Below are 26,635 nucleotides of genomic sequence, written 5' to 3' on the forward strand. Positions count from 1 at the left end.
ACTGAGGGCAGAGCTTCACTTTTTTTTTTCCTTTTTTAATGCTTAGCTGACTCATTAAATAGTCTTGTTTTAACTGTTTCAAATCCCTTCAATATTTCCCCACTTGCTTTTGGAGCAGGATCTTCTAAGCTCCTTTTAACATATAATTTGGACTACAACAGCCATAAAACTTTGTTTAATAAAAAGGAGATACAAAATTCATTTAATAAAAAGGATTAAAAAAAACCCCTATCCAAACTAATCCAATTTAACATACAGATAATAATCACAATGAAGCTATTTATATTGCTTCTCTCTAATGCCCTTACAATTCAGGCTCCTGTTTGGAGTAGTACAGAATGGCACATACCAGTAAATCACAGAATCATTTAGGTTGAAAAAGATGTCAAGATCATCACATCTCACCTTTGACTCATCACCACCTTGTCAACCAGACCATGGCACATCCATTCATTCCTTGAACATTTCCAGGTGTGGTGATTCCATTACTGCCCTGGGGAGCCTATTCCAATGGTTAACAACCCTTCCCAGGAGGAAAATCTGACATCCAACCTGAACCTCCCCTAGAGCAGCTGGAGACTTTTAAGCTTTTGTTCTACTGACTGACAGCTTTTATCCTATCGCTGATTGCCTGAGAGAAAAGGACAACCCCCACCTGACTAAAATCTTCTTTCAAGAAATTGTAAAGAGTGATAAGGTCACCCCTGGGCCTCCTTTTCTCCAGGCTAAACAACCCCAGCTCTCTCAGCTGCTCCCCATACAATTTACAAAGACATAACTGGTACCATAGTTTAGAAGAAACTGGTTTTTGCCTGAAACCTGTATGTACCTTACTCTGTGCAATGAGAGTTTTATGCATCTTTTTTACCTTTCTTTCCCACAGCCAGCATTGATTATGAAATCTAAAGGAGAAAAAAAATTCTTCTGTCAAGTGCATTTACTTCCCTAGAATATTCATCAGGATTTAGTGTGGGTTACATTATTGTTGTTGTCATTATTATTGCTATTATATAATAACTACACCAGTTATCCTAGGTTTTGTTTTTTTTTTTCGCCTATTCTTCAGAGGCAATTTAAAATCAGGCAAAGATGTAATGTAAAATATGTTCTACTGTTCTATCTTCGGAAAAAGAGGAGAGAATTTGACTGGGAAGAAGGACACAGAGGAACTGACTTTGGAAATAATTATTCTTCCAAAACCACGCAGATGCATATTAACTGCAAAGTGCTGAGTATTAGGTAATATACTCTTTGGATTTTAGAAGTATTTTTTTTTGTTGTTGTTAAGTAATATTTAAACTGTTCCAAAAATCCACTGAAGCCCCAAATTATTTAATATGCAGGCAGACAAAGAAGGGTCCCACGGTGAAAGCATAACATTGCCTTGACTTGAGCTCAAAAATAATTCAGTAAGAAAAAATTACACATACTCCTTGGATTAATTTACAAGAAGATACTATTAAGTTGAGTGTTGCTTAGAGGGAAGTATTTTGTGATTAGGAACAAGTGGTGGAGAACTCATTCTCCTTTGCTGTTCAGATATATTCATGGAAATTGAGAAACGCTATTATATATTCAAAAAAGATATTTTGCATTCAGGGTTTGGGTTCACCAAACAGTACAGCTGGATAAAGCACTGAATCATACTATAACTGTGTGAAGAAGAAAACAGACAGACAAGATGTGGCAAGAACTTCTCAAAGTGATTACAAGGACAGGACCTACACACAGAGCTAGGAGCAGACCTTGCTTAACTGCACTTGCCAGAGTTGAAAGACTATCATCAAGCTCACAGAAGATTAATAAAAAGGAAGAACTACACTGAACTAGAGCAAAGTGTCTTTCAGTCAGAAAGTGAAAAAGCACATGTCCTTCTCAGAGCACTAAAATCCACAGGAGTAGTTTAAGGGGCTTTATAGAGTGTAGGATCCACACACCTACCTTGGTGACTAAAAAGGGAATTTATGCTCCAAGTCCAAAACAGTTGGATCTATAATGTCCACACTTACATGAGTTATATATCCACATATGACTCAACTCTGGATGTATTTATTATCTGTGCAGTCAATATCTAAATATAGTTTGAGATTTTCTTTGCATGACTGAAAGCAATTGATGCCAAGAGAAGCAGCTCATCTAGGTGCCACCTGAGCTCTATTTCAGTGTAAAGGTAAGAAGAGGCACTTAATCTGTCTCTTACAACTTGTGTGGACCCATTCCTCTGTTCTTCTTGGAAACTCTAACACTTGCAGGTGTGACTGATTTCAGTAAAGTTTGGCAGCAAATCTTCATAAAACAGGCAGAGGTGAGACAGCCTTGCTTCTCAGATAGGGAAAGAATCAAGGAAATGGTTTCAGACTGAGCTTCAACCTCAAAAGATTCAAACCCAAATCTCTCATTCCTCCAAGTGTGCCCTGTCTGCTATGCCTCAGAACAGTGTCACCCCTTCCTACACTGGATCCAAAGTAAGGCTGTCAGACTTGTGAGGTGGTGTGTGCTTGTGCCCTGAGCAGAGGCTGTCACAGAAGTCAAACATTGTCTCACTCTGTATCCAGCTTAGGCTGAAGAGACTCAGCCTCAGAAGGGAACAGTGCAAGGAGTTTTTTCCTGATCAGAAAGTCAATGTGCAAAACACCAGCTAATGCATTTTAAAGAGAATACTTTCTGCATGAACAGACACAGGAAGTGCCTAAAATGGATAAGCAAGCTTTCTTAACCAAATTTATTTAGGTTCCAGAGAAAAGCAGAAATCGAAATCCCCTTGTACTTCAGAACTTCCTGCTGGTTCTAGCACAAGGCAGCTCAGCACACCTCCTCTTCCTATTCACCAGCTAAAGGTATCTGTTCTGTATCAACCAAGAACTGCACCTAGGGGAAAGGCTGGAGAAGTTTATGGAATGTCCCCCATGGAATGTACCCCACACCAGAATGTAGGGAGAGAATGAGGAGTGATAAAACAGTTTGATGAGCAACTGGCATCCTGCCACAATCAATCCACCCCAGCTGTATAAAAGTAATATTCATTTCCTGTGATCTTATCAGGCAGAAGTGACTATTAGGCACTGAGTACGATCCAAGGCAGAGGGGTTTCTGGTAGACTATACTCTTTGTTCTAGTAGTCTAGTACTACAGCTTGATGCAAACTAAAAGAGAATTTATAAACAGGGTATTCTTTAAATTCAAGAAAGTTAAAAACTTCCACAGCAAAAATAATGTTACAATTTAGGTAAGATGAAGTAAAACCCTGCCACCGAACCAAAAGGCAGAGCAAATGACAAGCCTGCACATCAGAGGATGAAGGCAAAAAAACCCAGCTCCATGAATTCTTACGTATTCTGAAGTCCTGCAGTGAAACCCACTCCTTAGCACAAGGCACAGCTGGGTGCTCAACACCATCACTTGTTGGCAGACACCTGCCACAAAGCCAAACCCCCCCAGAGTGTCACCTTCTGACACCTGGATCAGCCTTCCATCCTGCAGGAGAACCACTGGTACTTCAACTTCCATGCTGGAGAAAAATGAGTAATGCATTTTTTTAACTGAGGACTTTTGTTCTTTAGGGGTTTTTTATTAATATTATTTTTACTTTTTTAAGTGTATCAAACTCTACCAAGCCACCAAATGAAATTTGATGATTTTCAGTTCATTGTCAAAAAAGACAAAGAAATAGCAATTATATATTCAAGCTTTACAAAATTCCATATAATTTAATTATTATTTAGTAATGAGTAAAGATATCTGTTGTCACAACCTTTTGTATATTGACATGTTACAAAGAAAATATATCAAATTAAAAAATATTGGCTCCAGTTGTTTGGTTTTTTTTAATTGCACTTTAAAGTCTTAGATCACACACTTAAAGGTACTGTTATCCAGTCATTTGGTTAAATTAAATTGGACAGCCCAGTGATGCCTTGAGGAGCTGAAACAGAGGCTACACACAGAGCTGAGGGGAATAAAACGAGTATTTATTGAGAGACCTTTGAAAGACCTACAAAAGGTCACACCCTAGCAGGCCCCTGCCTGGATGGCTCCAAGATGGAAGCAAAGGAGGGGCTGATCACAAAATCTCACACTTTTATAGGTTTTGGTTCATTTGCATGAACCCACTCTTTCCAAGTTGTTTGTGCTTAGGGCCTGAAGTTTGGAGAAACTGTCCTTGAGTTCTTAACTGGAATAGGACTGTTTTGTCTTCATCACCCTGGCACATCAGAAAAGCACACCCAAGACAAATAGAAAAATTTAAAACTTAAGGCATCACCAGAAATTCAGACTAAGGTCCATACCCGCAGTTTATTCCTTTATACATGAAAAGTTATATTCTATTAACCTTTTTTTCTACTAATTGCCTCAGAAATTGAACTATTTACACAAAAAAAGTGCCACATTTCACATTTACAAAAAACTAACGTCCTATCAGAGGAGCAGAGGAAGCTTGAAAGACAACATATCTTTCTTTAATGTACACACACAAACCTGAATACAAACATATCCAAGCAGTTTCCCTGACACCAACAGTTCTATTAAAACAGTGGCTCTAAACTACTGTGTGTGTGCAAGAAGTGCAAGAGGAGCAAAGGGAAGACAAAGGTAAAGAAATATCTTAAATACCTTTTCTTCCCCACAAGGAAGGCAAATGTTTTGGCAAATGTTTTGGCAAACGTTGCACTGAGGCTTGAGTTATAAGAATGCATGGGGAAAAAACCCACATAACTTTCTATCTCTACTAGAAATCTTCAAATTCAGATACTGAAAAAAATTAAAATAAATTGAACATATTTTCCCAGGAAGCAGTAAATATTTTCAGAAGTGGTTTTTTTTTTAATTGCTCTGTTATGCTTACTGTTTATTTGGTGATGTAACTTAAAACAAGATTATTCATACAAAAAGTGTGAAATACAGAGTTTTCTTCACAAAGGTCTCTGAAAGCAATGAATCATCAATACAAAACCTGAATGCATTCTTTCTAAGTTCTGAATAGTATCAATAATACAACAATTTTATATTCTACATTCAAAATACTCTTAATTTTTATTTAGCCATAAAATTAAATATTTTTAAAATCACTTACATTCTGCATATTTCTGAAGCTGAGAGAACTCTCCAGGGCTAAGGTTAACCCACTTCTCCTGGCTCGTCATACTGGCAGTAAGGGTCCTCCTTGTATATCAGAAGAATATTCCTTTTGACCCAGGTGTTATAAACTCCATAAAGATTTTTAACTTCAGTTCACAGTGTCTGGAGAGTGCCAAGCTGGCATCAGTTTATGAAGATGAAGTTTTTGATGCTATGAACTGTTCCAAATGCGTTGGTTCAGTGGTGAGTTACAGCACTGTTAAAAGAACAAATAGTAAATACCAGAATAAATACCAAATATACCAGAATAAAAGACAAAATATTAAATACCAGAATATACCAGTTTTCCTATTAGAATACTTGTAACTAGTAAATATTTTCTCATATATAGTTTTGTTCAAAATATTTTCATATCACATTTGTTTGTAAACAGTTATATGTATTTCCAAATTATATTCTTTTTTAAAATTCTAAATGCTTATGTGCAGAATTCATTAAAAATTATCGACTGTTTATGATCAAATGTATCTGGACACACTTTATGGAGATGTTCCCGATTTAGTAACAACCACTGAAATAGTAGATACTATCTTATCAGTAAACTTAGTTCCTTATGATTTTAAAATTAAATTTCTGTAACTGGATTTGTACCCAACTATGTTGTTATACAGCACTGCATAGCCTTGTCATAAATGCTATGAAGCTTCTAACTCTCCATGCCCAAACTAAAATGGATTCTGCAGTTTGCTGAGAAGTTCACATAAGAGCTATACAAATATTAACTATTCTAACAAAACAGGAAGGGTTTGATTTCTAGAACATCACAACATTGCTGGTCACTAGTGAAAATCAAATATAACTGTTGGTACCATCACAAGTCAGTTCAGGGGAAAAAAAAAAAATCCAACTGTGGTTGCCTTCTCATTCCAATTTTATGCAGTTTCTACCTCTGTAGCATAGACTCTCTGAAAGCAATGCATTACCAACACCACTCCTGGAACAACAGGTAGGCTGCTTTTCATCTAATTTTAGCCATCTGAGAGCCAGGTACCTCATCTGAGATTGTCATCTCAGGCACTCCGTTTAATCATCACAAAGAGACAGGTGGCCCAGGCAGCAATTAATCCTTCCAGTTTCAACATAAAATGTGATGAATTTTCTCCTGTGGTATTTATCTTTTATTGATTAAAGAAGTTGCCTAGAAGACCAGTTTAGACTAGAAAGCTAATTTTAGACTGTAAGTGGAATCTCTTCCTATGTCTAGCAATGTATCATTTATAAGGATTAAATTACAAAAAGAGCAAACAAAAAAATCAGATCAAAAGTGACAAATACAGCAATGGAATGAGTGCTAAGGAGAGAGATGTTGGTAGCTAAGAAAGAACAGAAAAAGGAGTCATGAGGGGAAAGAAACTCATGTTTACATACTTGTGTATGTAAAACAGGAAGAGGAAAAAAAAAAGGTGTTGTGTGATTGGGTTAATGTGGGGGTTTTTTTAATATGCTTCTGTTCCTAGTAATTTTTTTTTCCTCTTCCTGTTTTACATACATAAGAACCACTATCACTGGACAAAGAAATTCCTGCAGACACTAAGGAAGACACCTCAGTCCTTTCATTGCTCTCAGACCCTTCCTTGTGAATGATTTGAATATGTATGGACTATTCTATGAGCAAGTAAGTCTGTCTTAAGTACAATAACAGCTGTCTTGCCTTTTAAAAATCTGTACCAGAAGAGATTCCTCTGCTCTTCATTCCTCTCTCTGTTAGAAAAAAACTATGATGAGTTGGAAGATATCTAGAATGTGATTGAATATATAATACAATTGTATAAATAATTGAAAAAAATAACAAAAACTAACAGGAGCACGGAGATTGGGATGAAAAATGTAACATTAATGTTAATAATATTGGCCAAGTACAAGGCACATCAGCCCTTAAATCTCTGCGAATCAATGTCAGTGCCTGAAAAAGGTCAGCAACTCTAAAAGTTAAATGTGCTATTTAGTAATTAAAGTTACCATTCTGTCTTGTGAACTTCAATATTTTTATTCATCTCAAGAAAAAATAACTATGGCCAACTGGGTCATTTTAATCAAATTAGTGATGTTTCATTTCTGGCAATTGATTAGCTTGTATCAAAGACAGTTTTATATCTAGAAGTAGGTATATATTTTTTATAATCTTGACAACTGATTAGATTCTGCAGATTTTTTTAAATTTTATTTGCATAACTCATTTTACATAACCAAAGTTTTCTACCACAATTTAATCCAGTTTTACTATTTGCATCATCCTTAACTACATTAGCTTCATTGCCCACAAAAGCTAACATTGCTGAATATAGTAAAGTTAGAGATTATATTAATTATTCAATATGTGTATTTGTGATAAACATCTTACCATTAGAATTCCTACAGCTAGCAAGGTAATGATGCTGTGCACCTTGGTCTGATCAATCTATTCATATGCAATACCTTTAGTTGAGTGCTGTACACAAAGTCTGTTGCATACACAGCTCATCAGCAGGGAAAGCAGATCTAAATGACCAACTCTGATATCCTTTCCACCTTACCAGACACCCAGGATCTACAGCCTAGAGCCAGAGCTCTAACAAAACATGCACGTCCTGAATGAGATGGCAGCAATGGAAAAAATGTAGTATGGGCATGGCAGCTCACAGGAAAGAAGATGTAGATGGTGCCTAAGACAGCAGCTATCATGGAGCATACAACAGAATACAAGGTTGCATTTTTATTCTGGACAACTCTCAAATGCAAGTTATGTCCTTTGAAAGGGAAGAATTTCCCTGTGGGGGACACAGTGGATCTAATTTGCCAAGTTCCTGGGAGCAGAAAAGGAGAGGTAGGCAGTCCTCAGAGCAGCTCACTGATCTTGGACTGCAGCCTGGTCCTGACTCCACCTCAGTGTATGGGATGCAGAAATACACAGACACATAATGGGGAAGATTTCACCAAAATGAACCTTCTAGGTACTTCCTTTTTTCAGTTTCCTGTTAGGTTCTGCAACAGAGTCCTAAACAAGGGAAGATCCCTGCACTGCTTAGTTTTTCACAGTTAGATCTTTTATAGTGACATTTTCCCATTTTATGTAGATAATATCATGGTTATAAGAAAACAAACTCAGTATACAGATGATGATAACAAAAGTCATCAATGCATACGTGTCTTATTTGTTAAGGTATACACTGGAAGATCACCTATATACTACGTAAATATTCTAATTTCTGTAAAATAAAATATTAGTAAATTAGTATTATCTTTTACAGAAGTGTTTAATATAAATTCATTCCTTTACAATTTATTTTAGTGCTCGTTAAGTACCTTCAGGAAGGTTATACAGTGAGAAACCTATTGATAAGTATATGAAGAGGAAAGTAATACCAACAATAATACCATCACATAGGAAAAAAAGAATCTTGAACTACAACAATAATCAAATGTGCTTGCTGGTAGGCAAAATAAAGATCGGCAGCTCTAAACAGATCACACACAGTGATTTGACCTGTTCATGCAGAGATAAATTACTTTGAAGAACACAACACAGCATACAGTTAAAATACATACAAGGTCACATAAAGAACTTTCCAGCAATTCTCTGAGTTTGACCTATTCCGGGCAATCAGATCTGTGCATACATTTTGTTAATATACACTGAGGCAAGATTCACAGCCCTCTCAGTCAGATGCAAAGCAGACCTTAAAACTAAGAGAAACTAGAAACACAACGTTAATAAACCATTAATTTAATCACAAAAAGAATTCGAAAAAAAACCTTCCTCCTCTAGCCACTGACTATAATAAGTCTTAGAATTCCACTCTCCTTTTTATAACATGTTTTCCTTTCTGGATTTGAAAGTTTATTAAGTGTTCTGTCAGGATTCCTACCAGGCCACATATCCAAACTAGGAAGCAAAGCTTTGTTAAAAACTATACAAATCAAATTACTCAGCATTCAGCCAACATTGCTAACAAACTTAGATTTCCAGGAATTCCCCATGCCACCGAAATCCTCAGCTGCTCTACAGAAGCCTGCTGAGAAAAGAAAAATGAGTACGTGATGGAGAAAAAAAAACAGAAGCAAATTCCCTATATGCCAACCTTACAACTCAATCTCATTCCACCTCATGCAAGGAAACATGAGTTTTCAGAGAGTATTCAGGGCAAAACAAACTATATCAGTCCTACAGACCTAATCAACAAAACCAATTTCAGCTTCAAACTTTGGCCCATGGAGACACGTCCAGTTTCTCAACCAATCCAACACAACTCCCTGAAGGGCAGGGGAGATTCTTTTGAGGTCCAACCTCACTGCCGTGTCTGACAGCACGACACTCATCTTAATGCACGCCTTAAAGGACTTATTTCTGTTTACTGGAACAGGAAAACTTAGCCTAGAAACTGGCTCTTGGACATGTTCAGCCTTCTTTTGCTTTCCACCAGCCCTTCCATAATGTCCATCTCACAATTTCAACAACTGCCAGTTACTCCATAAACAAGGCATGGGGTAAAGTTTCTTTCCACAGAAACCACAGTCTTCCACAACAGGACTAATTAATGATTTTTGCCTGTACAATAGGAATAAATAACACAGAATATTTTGTACCTTAATTATGCCTATCAAGAACTTTTCTGTACAGAATGTTCTTGGTATTTCCTTCAGTGGGATCCTACACTTTCACCATGGTTAGCTAGATCCTGTGATTTTTACTGTGAGTGACATCATGGGTTTTCCAAAAGACAATTTTTACAATTTTTATGTAATACATGCTTACATGTGTGCCTGAAACTTTTCTCTGTTCTTCAAAAAAACCCAAAACATGCTAACAATTATTAGTTTCTTTCCTGGAAATGCAGGCATTATGTACAGGTATACAAGACATGTGTAAGTGTTCCTGCAATTCATTTTACACCTTGTAGAGAGCAATGTCTCTAATGTCAGAATTACTCCAAATTTGCATAGTTTAAAGTTTAGTATGAAGACTTTGGTGGGCAAGAAATCCAATCAAAATATCTGCTAATCACCATTCTGGTTTCTTTACTTTCAGATACAGAAGTAATGTAATTACTTATAATTGATGCCTGATTAATGGCATGAATGAAAAAAAATTAAGTCCCGTAACACAAACACAAAACACAACAGCTTCTTCCTACATAAATTGCATATTTTACATAATAACGTTCATTGTTTAGCACTGTATTAAGTATAGAGTCTTTTCAGTAGTATACTTTTTTCCTTCAATTTAGCAAAGAATGTTTACTGATGCAAATTAATACAATTCTGAAATTTAAACTATAAACACTGACACACTGAAATCAGTGACAGTTTCCGAAACAAGCTGAAAACCTCTCCCTTTAAAGAAGTGACCAGCACAACCCAAAAGCACACTTGTTTTACTGACTACTTTATTCCCAGGTGTACTAGTCTGAGAGATGCAAAAATATCCATTTAAATTTTAATACAAAAGATATGGACTGTATTCCTCAGAGAAGCAATTTCTCAAATTCACTTTCTTGAATTATTTATGTGCAATATATCAGGACATGCAACACAAACCCTATTGTGGCATGCTAAGCAGAATACTTAAATCTTTGTGAAAACATTTCTCCAATACTACTGTTTGTGACAGGGGAAAACATTAGCAACAAAAACTGAGCACTGATAAAAACCAATCAGTATGCAAGATGGCAACATCACTGAGTACAGTTTGGATTGATTTAAGAGAAATTTAATAATTGAAGCGGTTGTTAAGAGTAATGTTTTTAAAAAGGGAGATACCGAAAGGAGAGTGTGTAATAAAACCCAAGAGAAACAAGTGATGCACAATACAATTGCTCACCTGAAAAGCAATCGGCCTCTCCTGAGCAGCAATCAGCCAATTCCCCCCAGTTTATAGCCTCGGCATGACATTTCATGATAAGGAATATCCCTTTGGCCAGCTGCCCTGACTATGCTCCCTCCCTGCTCCTTGTGCAGCTCCTCGCTGGCAGAGCATGGGAAACTGAAAAGTCCTTGACATAGGGTAAGCACTACTTAGCAACAACTAAACACTCTGTTATCAGCATAATTCTCATAGTAAATCCAAAACACAGCTCTGTACCAGCTAAGTTTAAAACTAACCCTATCATAGCCAAAACCAGGGCACCCTCCATGCACCTTAACTTCATTAAATGAATTCCTTAACAGCAACTTCTGATTGATCTTAAATTTTACATTTGCTAGGCTTGCTAGTTCCAGGTTGTTATATTAATTACCTACCAAGTAGAAGAACTATATTCAAATATCTCAGTGTTTTCTTCACTAAAATAAATATTGAAATAAATGAAACCTGAGGAGAATCTGGGACAAGGAAATACTACAACATATTTTTTCTGATTCAGCAAAAGTATATAACAGCTTTTTTCTTTATTTAAATAATACAGCTACACAAACTAAAAAAAAAAAAAACAAAAAAAAAAAAAAACAAAAAAAAAAAAAAAAAAAAAAAAAAAAAAAAAAAACCACTACTGGAATTTATTATGTACTACTTCTCTCATAATCATATAACTCAAAAATTTCCAAGTGAGAGTCTGTTCCCAGCGTTAAAACTGTCTCAGTAACAATTTTATGAAAACAGATCTAAAAAGTAAAAATTGGAAAAGAAAAGTGAGGAGTTATCCTTCTTAGTATTTTGTATCAATGACTAAACAAGAAAATTTTTCCATAGGGCCACTAAAATTTGAAACCCTTTTTTTATAACTAAATTATCACATTGAATAACATTTTGATTCTATAAGTGACAAATTATAAACATATTAAAACTAGGAGGGATTAAAAAAAAAGAAAGGAAAAAAAAAAAGCATCCAAACAAAATAAAATAAACTCAGATAAAAATATTTCCAGACAGCTGGTAGTATTTTGAAATTGGTGAATCACTAAAGCTTAGACTGATATTCTTTAATAAATAGAGAAAAGCAATCTGGAACAGAAAGCACTGGGTTTTATAGGTATATCTATGCAATCTATAATAAGTTCTCTGGAACACAGCACATTAGGCTGTCTACTAGATAAATCACTCTGATGAGAAGATGAATCAGTCTCTCAAACAATTCTTTCCATATCACCCACCACTATTTCTATATCCACCGAAACTCCTCCAAAAGCTAGAGCATCACGGATTAAACATCCTGAGGACAGCCTTTGCCTTCCAAACTATGCATCTGCCATCCTCCCCAGGATAGTCAGCTCCAGAAGTGCCTCCCTCAATATGAGCCCTACATAGAACTCCCCACAACCAGCACCACAAGTATTTGAGCCCGTATGAACACAGATTAAGGTCTTTGACTATTATCTGCCACGTGTTCTTGCTCTTTTCTTTCATTTCCCTCTAATGGGACAACCTCTGAATTCTGCCTAACAATTAACTTTTGTTGGCAGTAAATTGGCAGGGATTTTTTTTGTTTAATTGTTGGACTTAATTAATCTCTCTATATTTAGGTGCTCTAGGGGTGATTATATTACAGGAGAGCAAAGCTGGAAAATGTAATTTACAACTGGGGAAGAATTCTGATGATCCATAATTTCCTGGGGCAGAAATTCCTACTTCATGCTCGGAAACAAGCCTTTGAAGAGATGTTCTTTAGTCTTGTGACAAAAATGTTCCACAGCGCTAGAGGAAAAGATTTGTTAACTGCTGTCCTCATTGAAATGCTTTGCGTAATTTTAAAATAAACTGGGAACAGAGCAATGGAATTCCTCCTAAAGAACTTCTGAAAATATGAACCTGATTTAATCAATAGGAAATCTGTACAGAGAATAAAGACCAGGTTAGCAGGCAGGCTAAAGAATTTCACAGGAGAAGTTTATGCTAGACTGTTTTCTATTAAGTGGAATTTTTTTCCCCCCTAGGGAGAGGCCTGTAGGGAGAAGTTGATTAAATTATTGCAGTCCTGGGATATGAATAGCTGGCACTGTCACTCTCTACTGGGATAATGTGGAGCATTCTAGACAACTACAAATGGTTTTGTATTTCTTCATTAGCTTTACTATAAAAGAGTTCAGTGATAGTGAGATACCAAAAAGAGTTATCAAAGTAAGGCAGCCCCTTGCCTACAAGCATGCATATCTGCATCCGAAGTAAACTATGTGATGGCAGCAGCATCTCAAAGTACAATTCCTTGTTCTCCCAGAAAATTCTTGACCCATTCAAATTCAGCTCTAAGAAGACAATAACATAGGTTTGTGAAGGATCAGTGAGCATTGCCATTTGCATGTTCCTAGAATTTGCTCTGATAGCATGTGCATACCGACACCAGAGGTGTGGATGCACAAGCAGAGCACGAGTGAGGCAGTTCTACTGAAACAAAGCCAAAAGGGAAAATACAAGCTGGCTCAGCACCACAAGCATCAGAGTAGGCTCTACACCTCTGCCTGACCTCCTGTGCACATGTCCAGGGGATGCAAAAGTCCAGGCTGTCACAGGTCCATAGTTCTCAATACCAGAAACCATTACTTAAAGGCAGCTTGGCCTCACACCCTTCTACAGCATAAAGACATGTTGAATCTGTCTCTTTTTATATCCTTAATGATTTTCCTGCAGTTCATATCCTGCCACTGAGTAAACTGAGACAGAACTGGCATTTGCAGTTCTAGAGACTCTAGAGATCTGGTTAGAGATGGAAGTGCATTTTCTGACTGAGAGTCCTTTATTTCTTTGTCCATCCCACCCAGACAGACTTAAAAGCATAAAGACTCTGACACATTGCCCCATCTTCCAGATAGGAAAACCCTACATCTTTGTTAACTGGACTGATCTTTTTTCAGATGGGCAAGAGAAGACAACAGTGACATTTATGTCCTCCATCTACTGACATCAGTATATTACCTCAGAATCTTTTGTAGCTAAGAAGTGACAATATTCCCATGGAATTTTTAACAGATAAAAACTGGTATCTGATTTCACTTTTAATTGACAAAGGTACATAATTACAGTTTTACACAATTTTAGTTTGTGTTTTTTCTCCATGGTGCTCAGTTTTCAATTTGAAAGTTTACTTCTGTTAATTTGAGTTTCTCAGTGCTGCTCCCATCTTATGGGGAAGAAGGAAAAAAAGTTCATCTGTCTCCTTTTTCCCTTGGGAATCCTTTGTCTGAGCTAGCTTATATTATGCTTGCATTTTAAATATATTTTTTCTCTTGAGAGAAGCTCTGCATTTCTGTTATCCTTTTCTACCATGTTTTTCTCTGGAATTCTACCTAATTAGCTTCTCCTTTTATATGTTGCAATTAATTCTCCTTAGATTTTGCTTATGTTTTTACACAGTAGTCCTTGACATTGAAATTATTGCTACTGCATGTATGATTCTCTATAGATAGGAGAAGACTGGGACTGGCAGAAAGAAGTATTTCTAATACATGAAGCTTTCAGAAAAAAAACTTTTTTCAAGTCTGAGAACAGATGCAGGAAACTTCAAGCTAAGTGAAGGTTAAAGATCAATTTTAACTTATGCTATGTTATTTTATGGTTTGAGAGAAAAGGGTAGCTGGTATCCTATTGCAAGTCTGGGATGCACACACGTATCCCTTCAGGATTTGGTTTGGGTTTTGCTTGCTTTGTCTATAGACTGCTAAATATAAGCTGGGGGGACACCGGTGGGACTTTGTCCTTCCTGACATCTTGAGGGCAACAGCACAGCCTGCCTTCACCAGCCTATGAAGAGAAACGCCCAATTTTGCCACATTCTACTTCCTTTTGCCTATAGGACTGAGAAACTTGGGAACAATCTGCTTAGACACAGTAACAAACCACGCCCAAATAGACCTGAAAAGAGACACAGGATAAATACACGGGAAGTATCACTTCACTCCAGTGAGCTACTCGCCTTAAAAGTGCAGTTGTTGGATAAAAAAATCTGAACCTGCTTAGTAAGACTTTAGCTTGAAATTTGAAAGAATTTCCCCTGACTTGGCTGAATGTTGATGATTGTGTTTCCTCATCCTCTGCAATCTCCCTGGGGACCCACATTACTTTGCCCAAGGGAGTTTTAATCTTATCCACAAACTGTAGTCAAACACCAAACAATTACTAAATAATCTTCATATTGGAACACTTGTACAGTGCAGGTCAGCCTTTTTTGCTACTGCTTTATTTGCCATAAACTAAAAATCATCTGTATGTTTACTTCTGAATCATAAACATCATCACTTAAACCATTAATCATTTTTTGTGCAATTCATTTTTACCACAGTTTTAAAATGCAAAACATAACCAATGTTTTATACATTGCCTTTCATTTTCCTTCAAAATAAACAAACAAATACATCTACCGAGGAATTAAACATTTAGTCTATTTTGAATATATTTTTAAGCCTTAAATTAAAATGGCTTACATATTAGAACATAACTAATGAAAAGCCAGAAATCAAAGAGGCTAATAAAGTGAGGAAAGTAGAATGAATACACAAACTCAAAGAGCAACTCAATGATTGTTGTTTCTATGCTTAAATTGTTGAAGAATTCCTTTTCAATGTCAAAGAAAAAAGTATAATAAAATGGATGGCAACTGGATAACACATTTGTGCTTCTGTACGAGGAGTAATTACATGATTGAATCTCCTGGACTCCATTCCCACACAGAACAGAAGTATCAGGTAAGAGCACTACCATTCCTGGTAATACTTACTAGAGATGTACTACCTCCATGAATTTATATTCTTAACTTGAATAGAAGTAGCACTAATTGTATACAATTGCAAACCTGTATCCATTGCACAATTTCACAGCTACAGAAGCCTTTCTGCCTTCAACCTGCAATCCCTTCTGTTGGTTTTGTTGGTTTCTCAGCCAAAATATTGGGATGAGCATATTGCACTTGATGCATTGCAAGTCATGTGTTCAGGTCCTTCTTAGCTGTTTCCTTTGCTTCAAACTTTATGATCCTAAAACTTAACTTTTAGAACATATCTGTATAACTACCTTAAGCCGACTGAAGGTCTACTCTCTGAAACAAAGGTGTCTTAAACAGAAATGTTTAAAATTTGTTTTACACTAACAACTGAAAGAGTTTAGAAATTGGTCCTACAGAACTTCAACGTGATATGGCAAAATTACCTACAATATTTATGTTCAGCTTTCTATTACTGAAGAGAAATTACGAAGAAAAGACTTGCAAGCTATGAATAGGTACTAGCTTGTTAAGTCACATTTCATCTTACATTAGTTTCCAACCTTTTTACTCTATATTTGCTTTGCATACCTCAGTTTGTACTTAGCAACTACTGTAAGAGTTCTTCCATCTACTTGTACAAAGTCATCACTAAAGGTCTAGATGATTTATGAGAAGGCTGCACATGAAATATTTATATTACAGGGCTTGAATTCCATTGAAATCTTGCAAGAAAGGAATACAATTTTTTAAAAAGCAGATTTTGAAGGGGTTAAGAATTATTTTCTTTTTTTATCTTCCCAATTCAATCCATGAAAGTTTTCAAACAAATAAATTTTCCAAAGTCCCTTGTGTTGTCTACTCTTACCAACAGGCAGAGTATGTACTTACATAACACTTCCCAGGAGCCACCCTTGGAAAACTCACTTTCATCAACTGGAGAATGTGTGAATTTTAAAAACAGTTATGTTCATAGAAATCATAGAGTAATAGAATTGTTTGGGTTGTAAGGAACCTTAAAGATCATCTAGTTCCAACACCCCTGCCAAGGGCAGGGACTCCTTTCTAGACCAGACCAGGTTTCATAAAGCCTCATCCAACCTGCCCTTGAACACTGCTGGGGATGGGGCATCTATAACTTTTCTGAGCAGCCCCCAGAGCCTCACCAGTTCCAGTGCCTCACCACCCTCACAGCAAGGAATATCTGATTAACTTTACTAAGTGATTTGTTCTTTATGAGTCATTCCTTTCACATGCCCTGTATTAAAATATGCACAATTGAATCCTTCTACATATGAAATAAGCCTGAAAGAGTTTGCAAGCCTGCTCTACTTGCTCCCTCTTTATGTCACAAGACTATCACAGCTCTGTAATCTGTAAGTCACTCAGTTTACTAATGTCCATTTTGGTATAGCTCATGTCATTATAAAAAGAGAGAAAAATTATTCTATTCAAATTTGTTATTTAAAACCATTTCATAAAAAGTTCTTTTTCCAAAGGTTGTGTTTTAAATGATAAAGTTATACTTCCTCAAAAAAAGAGAAGATTTATTATCTGAGAACCTTGACCAAAGACCATCCAAAGCCTCATAAGAACTCCATCCTCAAATATAAGATTAAATTAAAATAAGCTTGCTTATGTGTTCCAATGGATATCCATAGAACTGATTTTACTGTACCCCAGTAACTTTCATAGTTAAGAGCTTTTGCTTATATTTGCAGTAAATCAAGACAGCTTCTCTATTTTCTCATTTGAGGCATGCCATGTAACATGGGGGTTTTACCCAAGAAAAAATGGGTATTAGCCACAAGAAGAAAAAGCAAACAAATAAAAATCATCACCAAGAAAGGTAATCCACTCTCAGGTGATGTGCATCCATACAAATCTGTGATTCAGAATTTGAGGCACTGCTGTTTACACTTAGCTGCTTAGACTGCACAGGCAGAAATCCCAGCACTAAAATGAACCGGGCAAGTGAAATTATACCACCCTGGGGAATCTACTGCTATTGTGACCCAAACTACAGTGCCTAAATACACTTCATTTTTCTGCTCATTCTTTCCAACCTGGCTAGACCAATGGAATAGATGAAAAATGTCAAGTAATAACAACGTAATTAGTAGTTATGTGCTTGTATTATAAAAGCAGAAGCTGAGATAAGACTTACTCACTGGAGGGGAGAAATGACATCCAGGGGACCTTTGAAAGGTTTATGAGGTGGGTCCATGCAAACCACATCAAGACCAAGTACAAGGTCCCAAACCTAGGTCAGAGCAGTTCCAAGCACAAATACAAGGTGGGTGGAGAATGGATTGAGAGCAGGCATGGGGATAAAGACTTGGGGTTTTCATGGACAAGCAGCAGAACAGGACCCAACAGTGTGTACCTGTAGCCCACAGAGCCAAATGCATCCTGGGCTGCATCCAAAGCAGCATGGCCAGCAGGGAAGGGAGAGGTTTTTCCCCTCTACTCTGGGGAGACCCCACCTGCAGTGCTGCATCCTGCTCTGAAGCCCCAAACATGGACATGGAGCTACTGGAGTGAGTCCAGAGAAGGAACACAAAGATGATCAGAGGGCTGGAGTCCTTCTATGAAGACAGAGAAAGTTGAGGCGGGGTGAAGAAGGCTCCAGGGAAACCATGCAGCAGCATTCCAGTAACTAAAGGGGTCCTACAAGACAGATGACATTTTACACGTGCAGGTAGCGACAGGACAAGGGGAACTTGAAATTGACAGTGGGTGGGTTTAGGTCAGATATTAGGAAGAAATTTCTTAAAATGTGAGTGGTGAAGCACTGGAACATGTTTCCCAGAGAGGTGATGGATGTCTCATTCCCAGAAACATTCAGGGTCAGGTTGGATGGGGCTTTGAGCAACTTGGTCTGGTGGAAGGCGCCCCTAACAATGGTTGGGTTGCTGGGAGTTGAGGGTTTGAAACCACATGGCCTATAAGGTCCTTTCCAACCCTAACCATTGTATGATTCTGTGACTGTATCACAGATGGGAGAATGGTACAGACCAGCTTTCTTTTAAATACAAGGACTAAAAAATAAAATTATAAAAAAAGAAATATTCCAATTTACACCAAGGAAGTGAGGAACTGAAATTCCTAAAAATTAATAGAGACCTAGTGGTGAATTTTAACAAGTGACTAAATCTCAACTGGCACTACCTTACTGCATTTCAGTTATTAGACACACTGAAGCATTTGTTCTTAAATAATTTGCTTGCTATCACACAGAAAGCACATGTGGAAAAGTCAGGAACTGAACTGAGATTTGTAACTAAATATATTTGAACACATAAACTGTGCTAGTTTATGCAAGTCAATAAAACAGTTCTACTTCCTAACAGGTTTATTTTTGTCTATCATATCAAGTTGGAATTGGTAAATTTAAGTCTAAGTGCCTAAACAATACATTTAATAATTTAAAATATATCTATAGATACAAAAGTTATCATGGATATCTCATTAACCAAGGCTCAGACTTTCATTAAAATTCCCTGGCTCTCATGTACAGCTAACTTTAGTTAATACATCATCAATTAACACATGGAGTAGCTAAAAGGAAGTAGATACTTTTGACGAAACCTTGTCATTTACAGATTTAACTACTTATACACAACAAGAACACCATTCCAGAAATCCAGGGCTCTTTTTAGATGAAGTTTATGCTGTAGTTTGCATCAGGGTCCTAGTTTTGCAGTCACCCATGGTGGGGACCTGGCTAGAAAATGTCACAGCTACCATCCAGTTCCAGCAGCTCCATCCCTCTTCCTCAGCACAAGCCAAGCTCTATCCAAAACGGTGCCTAGGGCTGAGCCTACATCCCAAGGACCAGAAACACTCCTAATGTATCCACTTGTTTGTCCCAGTAAAAGCACCCTAAAAAACAAAAAAAAAAGGAAGATGGCAATTCTGAACAATGGGCCAAAACCAAATACAGATCACTTTGTTTTGAATCTCAACTGCTGGGTTGCCTTTCCCCGTGAGGGAAGAACGGGTACCTGAAGAAGAGTAAACAGAAATTATGAAAAAGCTGATGCTGCTTGGAATACAAAACTGCAAAATGCCAAATTCTCTGCTTGTGGAAGCAAAGGAAGACTCAGTGCATTTAGCCTTTTTCAGATTTTGGCCTTCTTAGATACACAAAACAAAAGATTATTCAAGAGATTATTATAGATGTCTAGTGTTTGCTAGCAGTTTCCAGTTCTCAAGGTTCCCAGGCACAAACTGCATCACTAGATTTAGCTTACATTTCTTAAATTGGCACAACTAAAATAAGAAAGTTATTTCTTCTGGCATCTTAGAAGAATTAAAAACATTGATTTAGTATACTTTAAAAATTCACTGTAAAATACACTGTTGTAAATATATGTACACCATATGTTTATGTTTTCTATTTTCACTTTTATTTAAGATATGTTTATTGAACATGACTGTTATCTTGTCATTGCTAGTATTTTGGAAACCTACCTATGATACAGATGAAATTAGGAACATAAATATTTCTATAGAGATACATCAGAATATAAGTAACTTTTCTTCTGCATATTTCATCCCTACTTTAATTATTCACAAAATTGATCTAGCCTATTTAATAACAAGTATTAAAAATAAAAGCAGCAGATCTCCTACAACAGTACTGCTTAATTACTAAGTCCAAGTTAGCATAGATAGTAGATGAGATAAATACTTCCACTGATAATTTGTGAACCAGAAAGATTACTCTATAGTATTTCTGTTTTGTTATCAATGCAGTATTCCTTTGCTTTATGGCCTTAAAATCTATACATATGAAATAAAATGTTCCAGTAAATAGTATTAACAAAAAATGTGTATTGTTTTTCTGCCAAAAGGTCAATCACAGAATCACAAGGTTGGAAGAGACCTTCAAGATCATCGAGTCCAAGGGGAAAAAGATCAAACATGTCTTCTTGACAGTCTTAATTTCAGACGATACTGTACTTATTGATGTTTACAATTTTGGTTGTACTAAGTATTCCTGAACAGTCAGAGCAGTTACACTACTAGCATTTTCAAAATACTCCAAAAGCCTCAAAATTACTGAAAATAGAAGACTTGCTTGCTTGGCAGAGTTGGCAGAGTTATGCATACTTTTCAGATCTATCAAACGTTGCAAAAATACATGTCTTCTCTTTTATTGGACATCACGATTGCTCCATTTGTGGTAAATTTGCCCTGAGACAAAGAATTTTCCAAAGAAAATTGCATTACAATGGCCCACATCATGCCATCTGTTTTAAAAACTCTCCAGTGATTTCTATGGAGGATAGTCTTAAAAAATAAATGGAACAACATGTCCCAAAGTACTTTTTTTTACCTAGCTTAAATACTTTTCATGAAAAATATTCTGAAAAATTTGGAAAGCTGTAACATTACCACTAAGTTATGCCCTTAATATTCGTCTATTCCTAAATGGGTGAGAAGGGTTGATGGACTGACTATAACATATGGGAAAAAGCTCCATGGCTGCAGAGCAGGTAATGATCCCCACAATGTAAGGGCTGCATGGGGAATCCCAGCTTTTCCTGCTGGCTCCCTTCCCTGCTACTCACTTGGGATCTGACAGTCTAATATTGCCCTCACATTTAACCATGCCATCTTAGTCCTTACAGAACATACACTGCAAACAGTGCAGATGGCACAGCCATACAAAAGCCCATCGGGGGAGGGAGTGGGACAATTCTTTTAGCCCGTGTCAACATTCTGAACAAACTTCATCATGCCAAATACCTTAAATGCACTTCACCTGCTCTACAGAACATCAAGAAAGGAAAAAATATTGTCACACCTTATTAGTTATTGTCTACTCTCTGTTAAGACTATTTCTCGGACGCAGAGTGCAACTATAAATTTTAATGCTGCAAAAACACCACGACTTTCCTTCTTTGCTTAAGTTTGAAAATGAGAGCTCTGTAAAACACCAAAGTATGCATAAATTTAGATTTCTGATTATATAAACAAATACTTTATATAAAGAACTATACTATCCTTATTTACACTGCACCAGAGCTGTTATTTTATAACAGATACACAGAGGAACATGCCCAGAAATTCTCTGGTGAAGTCATCTGAAATCCCTTTCAAAAGAACAATAACCTTCTGCATCAGTACAGCTTCATATTATCTCACGTCTGATTTACAAATAGAACAAAAGTTCCTATGAACTTCATTAAATGGCTGTTATCTAATAATTCCAATCTTTTCATAGCACAACCAATGTTCTTAGATTATTAGTATTTGTTAGTCAAATTTTATAGATATAAATAGTAATTCTAAAACACCCAAGGTGTATATTGAATCTTACTCCCACCCTTCACACAGCACACATAAATGTCACTGGCTTGGCAATATCACTTCACACGGGTGATCTGGGCTTGGGACTGGTCTGGTTTGGGTTTGTTTGAATATGAATGATGTAAGGCAGCATTTCTTTTTAATATTTAGAATGGCTTTAGTCATGCAGAAGATATGCCTGTCAAAATAGGTCCAAACTGGAATAGTAGCAATAAAAAAAGACATGCAAAACATAATAAAAAATTTCTAACAACTTGATATGTAATCATAGTAATTGCAACATCAGCATGAAGACACATCTTTCTTTCCCTTGCCAAAGAACCTTTTATGCCCTTGACACCTTCCAGACATGATAGCCTCCAATTTATCCTGGATCCCAGTGTGCTTCCTTCTTCTGAGCACCACTTCACATCTCTCTAACTGGATGTTGCTCACTCACCACAAGAGTTTGCTCCTCTTGGGCTCTGGAATTCACTAGGGGCTCAGTTTATGCCCTCAAAGATTCCTTGCTCTACCCATCCCAAAGCCAGAGCACATTGCCCCACGCACAGACTGTGAGCAGTCCTGGCTCCTTTCACCCTTTGGGAGGAACGAGACCACCTGGAATTTTCCACCTCCCATTCTCGTGATTCAAGAAGACCCATCAGCAGATGCAGTGCTTCTCTACCTGAGCAAGGTGATCACTGATCCACTCCAGTCAACAGGTTTCTGAAAAAAACCCAATGGCATTTCCAGAGTATCTCTCAAACACACAACCATTTATCAGTGTCTTAACCTATCCAGAGAACGGTTCTAAACACCCCTCTCACACATACACACAAAAGGGAGAGAGGGAGGAGGGAATGACAGATGATATTCGATTGTGCCTGGTTGTTCCTACCAATTTTTACTTCTGCTTTGCTCTGGCAATCAGTCTTCTCTCACAACCATCCTTAGCAGTAGCACTTTGGGTGTCTAAAGAAACAATCCTCAGAGTGCAACACATACAAATAATACTGTCCATTACGCTATTAAGACTCATTCAACTCCAAGCACCATTGCCTAAGACATGCCCACTTTTATACACTGCTAAATTTTAGCCACAGCCCTCAGTAAACAGGAAAGCAGAATGACTCTTCACATATCACTAACTGCTGTAATCATCCCAAGTAGAAAAGTAAATATTTTGATATGGAAATACAGCCAATTCACACTGAAAGAAAAGGTAAATCAAGTGTGACTGTGCAGAAGACAATTTGGGCAGTGACTGCCCACTGGTAAAAGGATACCAGCAAACTCACTATCCCCTATATCAGGTCTGTAGTCACCAAAGTAGATGTAAAAATTGAAAAAAGACACAATTAAGTCAATCACACGAAAAGATCCTCAAGTTTTACTGGAATTCCACTTCAGAAGAGTGGGGTGGGGTGAAGTAGTAATTATTGAGGAAAAAATATTGTCATGCTTTCTCTTTTTCCCCTTCATTTCCTAGAAATGCCAGTTGTCCCCAGTCTTGGGACATTTCCTAGACATCCTAAATTGTGTCCCCAGTCTTGGGACACAAACACATTCACAGCCAAATAAACCAACCTCATCAAAACCAAACAACAATGACAGAAACAACACAAACAAAAAACCACACACATATTAACCCCCCCCAAAAAAATTAAAAAAAAAAACAAAACAAAAACAAAAACAAACAAACAAAAAACACAAAACCAGCACCACAAGAAAACCCCAAAAATAGCTGACCTGGGGAGTAGTTTCTCTCTGCTGTAGTTGCCTCCACCACAGCCACCACTCATCACTGTTGAGCCCCAAGCAGGTCCCAGTTTCACAGTTCCTAATCCCCCGAGTGCATTAACAACATCCAGTGGAAAAGAAAAGCAGAAACAACTCAAAGACATGGAAATGGAGAAGCCAGCAGCAGAGATGTAAAAAAAAGGGCTGCAGGGGCAGTCAGAGCATGTAAGATGGAGTCTAAGACAGGTACAACTTTCTTCAGCTGCTCCTTTGGGTCTATTTAAGGAAATGTAACAAGTATTTCTTACAAAATATTATTAAAAAGAATGGATAATAAGGGAAATAACTCTGAGCTGAGCTGATCTGATGCACATTTTACTGACTCCATGATTCTATGGTGTACGAAAAGGCTTACACATAGAGATTAACATTTTTAATTTACAGACCTAGTTCTATGTATGACTGAATATGTATTGTCATCAAGTGTGAGAAATATATATTGCTGCTAAAGAATTCTCTAGATTATATAGGTAAGTTTTCATATTTCTAAGACTCATAGCATCTATAGAACAGAAAAAACCTATCATATAATGCACAGCTGATTAACAATGTAGAGCATGATACAGAAACAACAGTGGTCTAGGACAGAGGACTGTATCTGAAACCAATGACTGAAATTTTAATTCTCTAAGAAGTAATGTATGTATTTTATATATTTCTAGAAAACAGAATTTTAAACAGTTTCAATACATCAAGATCAAGACAAATGGAAAAATAATTTAAAAGTTCAAGCTCCAGAGGTAGCAATTCATCATAGTCTAATCTAACTCCCTCAAACTCAAATTATGAGCAGGTTTGAAGCTATGTGCATATGCTTTCCATGCATCTGCTACAAGGGCAATGACACAAATACAGCTTGAAGAAAATACACAGAAAATAAACTCACAACACTGGAGGTCACACCTCAATAGTAAGAATTATGATGCACTGATTTTTAACTATACATAATCTTTTCACCAAATCTCTGAAGTTTAAGAAACACTGCTCATATCTCAGAATATTTAGAATAAGTAAACTTTAAAAGGAGTAGGAACAAGAGTCTGACAGCATCAGCCTTCCTCATTTACCACTGCCTTGCTTTATCATATTTCCCCTCTTAAGTTCAGATCCACAGACTAATACAGTCATTTGATAACATTCAGTATTCATTAATTTCACTAGTCCAGAAACTTTTCAATAGTTTATACTGAGCTAAAATTGCTTAGATTTCATTGTAATGTAAATTCTTTTACTGTATACACCTAACAAGGGGCACAGGTCTATCTCATTAGTTCAGACTATGAAATAACAGACAGTATTTCTCTTTGATTTATATAACATGTCACAGAACTGTAACTTTTACTAAAAGGATTTAAAAAATGATGTAATTCTAAGCTACATACTTTATAAGCATTATATTTACAAGCATTATAAATAATGATGAGTAGTTCATACAGAATAATTTATGGGAAATATATCATTTTCAATTAAGTGTGATCATCAAATTCACAGAAGTGCAATCCTTGGAAACAGCCTCCCAGTGTGAATAGTCACATTTAAAATTAAGATGTAATGTTGTTTACACCTTCTTCAATATTTAAAATACAAGACCTCAAAAATTATGACAGTAACAGCTTTGCTTAAGTATCTTCAGAGATGAGCACAGAAGGCAGACAGATGCAGTATTAGATTTTATTCTAAACTAAAATTATCTAAGTATTTAGTATTCTCTTCTTGTAACATTGGTTTTTTAATGACTTACTTGTGTATTATAAATCTTAGGTTATGTTTTTAGACTCCATAGGAACATCCTATGGCTTCTGGTAAGGGTGTGCAAAAATGAGGCTCAGTGAACCCCAATCTGCTCAAGGCATCTAATGACCTGTTTCCTGAGGCTCTAAATGACAAGGCACAAAGGTCCATGTGATCAACTCCATCTTCCCATTGCTATATGAAAAGAGGATGATCACAGTGATGCTGATTTTTAAAAAAATAATAATAGAAATATTGCAATATAATGCCCAATATTTAGTAGTAATGCATATGCACATTTCCCCAGTTACAGAGCTGGCTTCTGTTGGGCATATGGTCAAAATAAAAACATTTGTCATGTACTGGACTTCATTCAGATCTAATGTGACCCCAGCCAGAGTCAGTCATTTGGGTAGGAACTGTTTCTCTAACTAGCATGTTAAAGTGCAATTCCTGTAAGTAACTGAATTGTCAGATGGATTCTGACAGCTATAAATTTAATCATGTTTACAACTGCAATGAATATTTGCTGTCATATGCAGCATGAATAGAAATTTATATAGAAGGTATGCATACTTACATAAACACTCCCATGTTCTAAATTAACAAAGTCCAAGTTTTTATGGACTAGGCAGCAGAATATTTTGTATTAGGTTAAGATTAGAAGATTGGAAAACAGAGAAAAGCAAAAAAGTAAACATTTCTAAAATATTTTTAAAATATTTTTGGTTTTAATAATTCTTATATTAGTAAATTTATACAAGAGGTGTGACAAATGATATTGTTGCATAGGGTATCTTTTAAAAAATTTTAAGTTCACTATGTATTATTCACAAAGAAAAATAACCTTTTTCCAATTGATTAATAAGTCATTATTCTAGTTGTTATTATATCCATACCAATGAAATATTTAACACCAATACCAAAATGTTTTTAATGATAGGTACAGGAAAAGATTCAGAGAGCTGAAACTGAATTTAGTTATGATATACGAACTAAATCCTCTAATAGTCTGGTTTTCCTTTTTCTTGCTTGCTAATACTATCCTCCACCTTCCACTGGAA

General features: G+C 36.5%; 1 protein-coding gene across 6 annotated transcripts in view; it reads right to left on the reverse strand.

The window, feature by feature from the left end:
- DGKB (diacylglycerol kinase beta) overlaps positions 1 to 26,635 on the reverse strand; it is a 377,865-nt gene that overhangs the window by 295,531 nt on the left and 55,699 nt on the right. For 4 of the 6 annotated variants that reach the window (XM_088162387.1, XM_014894413.2, XM_088162374.1 and 1 more), the window contains one exon: positions 5,072 to 5,332. In XM_088162387.1, the coding sequence (XP_088018513.1) occupies positions 5,072 to 5,141 (70 nt within the window). In that variant the 5' untranslated portion in view covers positions 5,142 to 5,332. Of the gene's footprint in view, positions 1 to 405; positions 580 to 5,071; positions 5,333 to 26,635 lie in introns of those variants that run through there. The other 2 variants (XM_088162383.1, XM_088162380.1) reach the window with 1 other exon arrangement.

Source organism: Sturnus vulgaris, chromosome 1 (genome assembly GCF_052056855.1).
Source record: "Sturnus vulgaris isolate bStuVul1 chromosome 1, bStuVul1.hap1, whole genome shotgun sequence".
Classification (NCBI taxonomy): Eukaryota; Metazoa; Chordata; class Aves; order Passeriformes; family Sturnidae; genus Sturnus; species Sturnus vulgaris.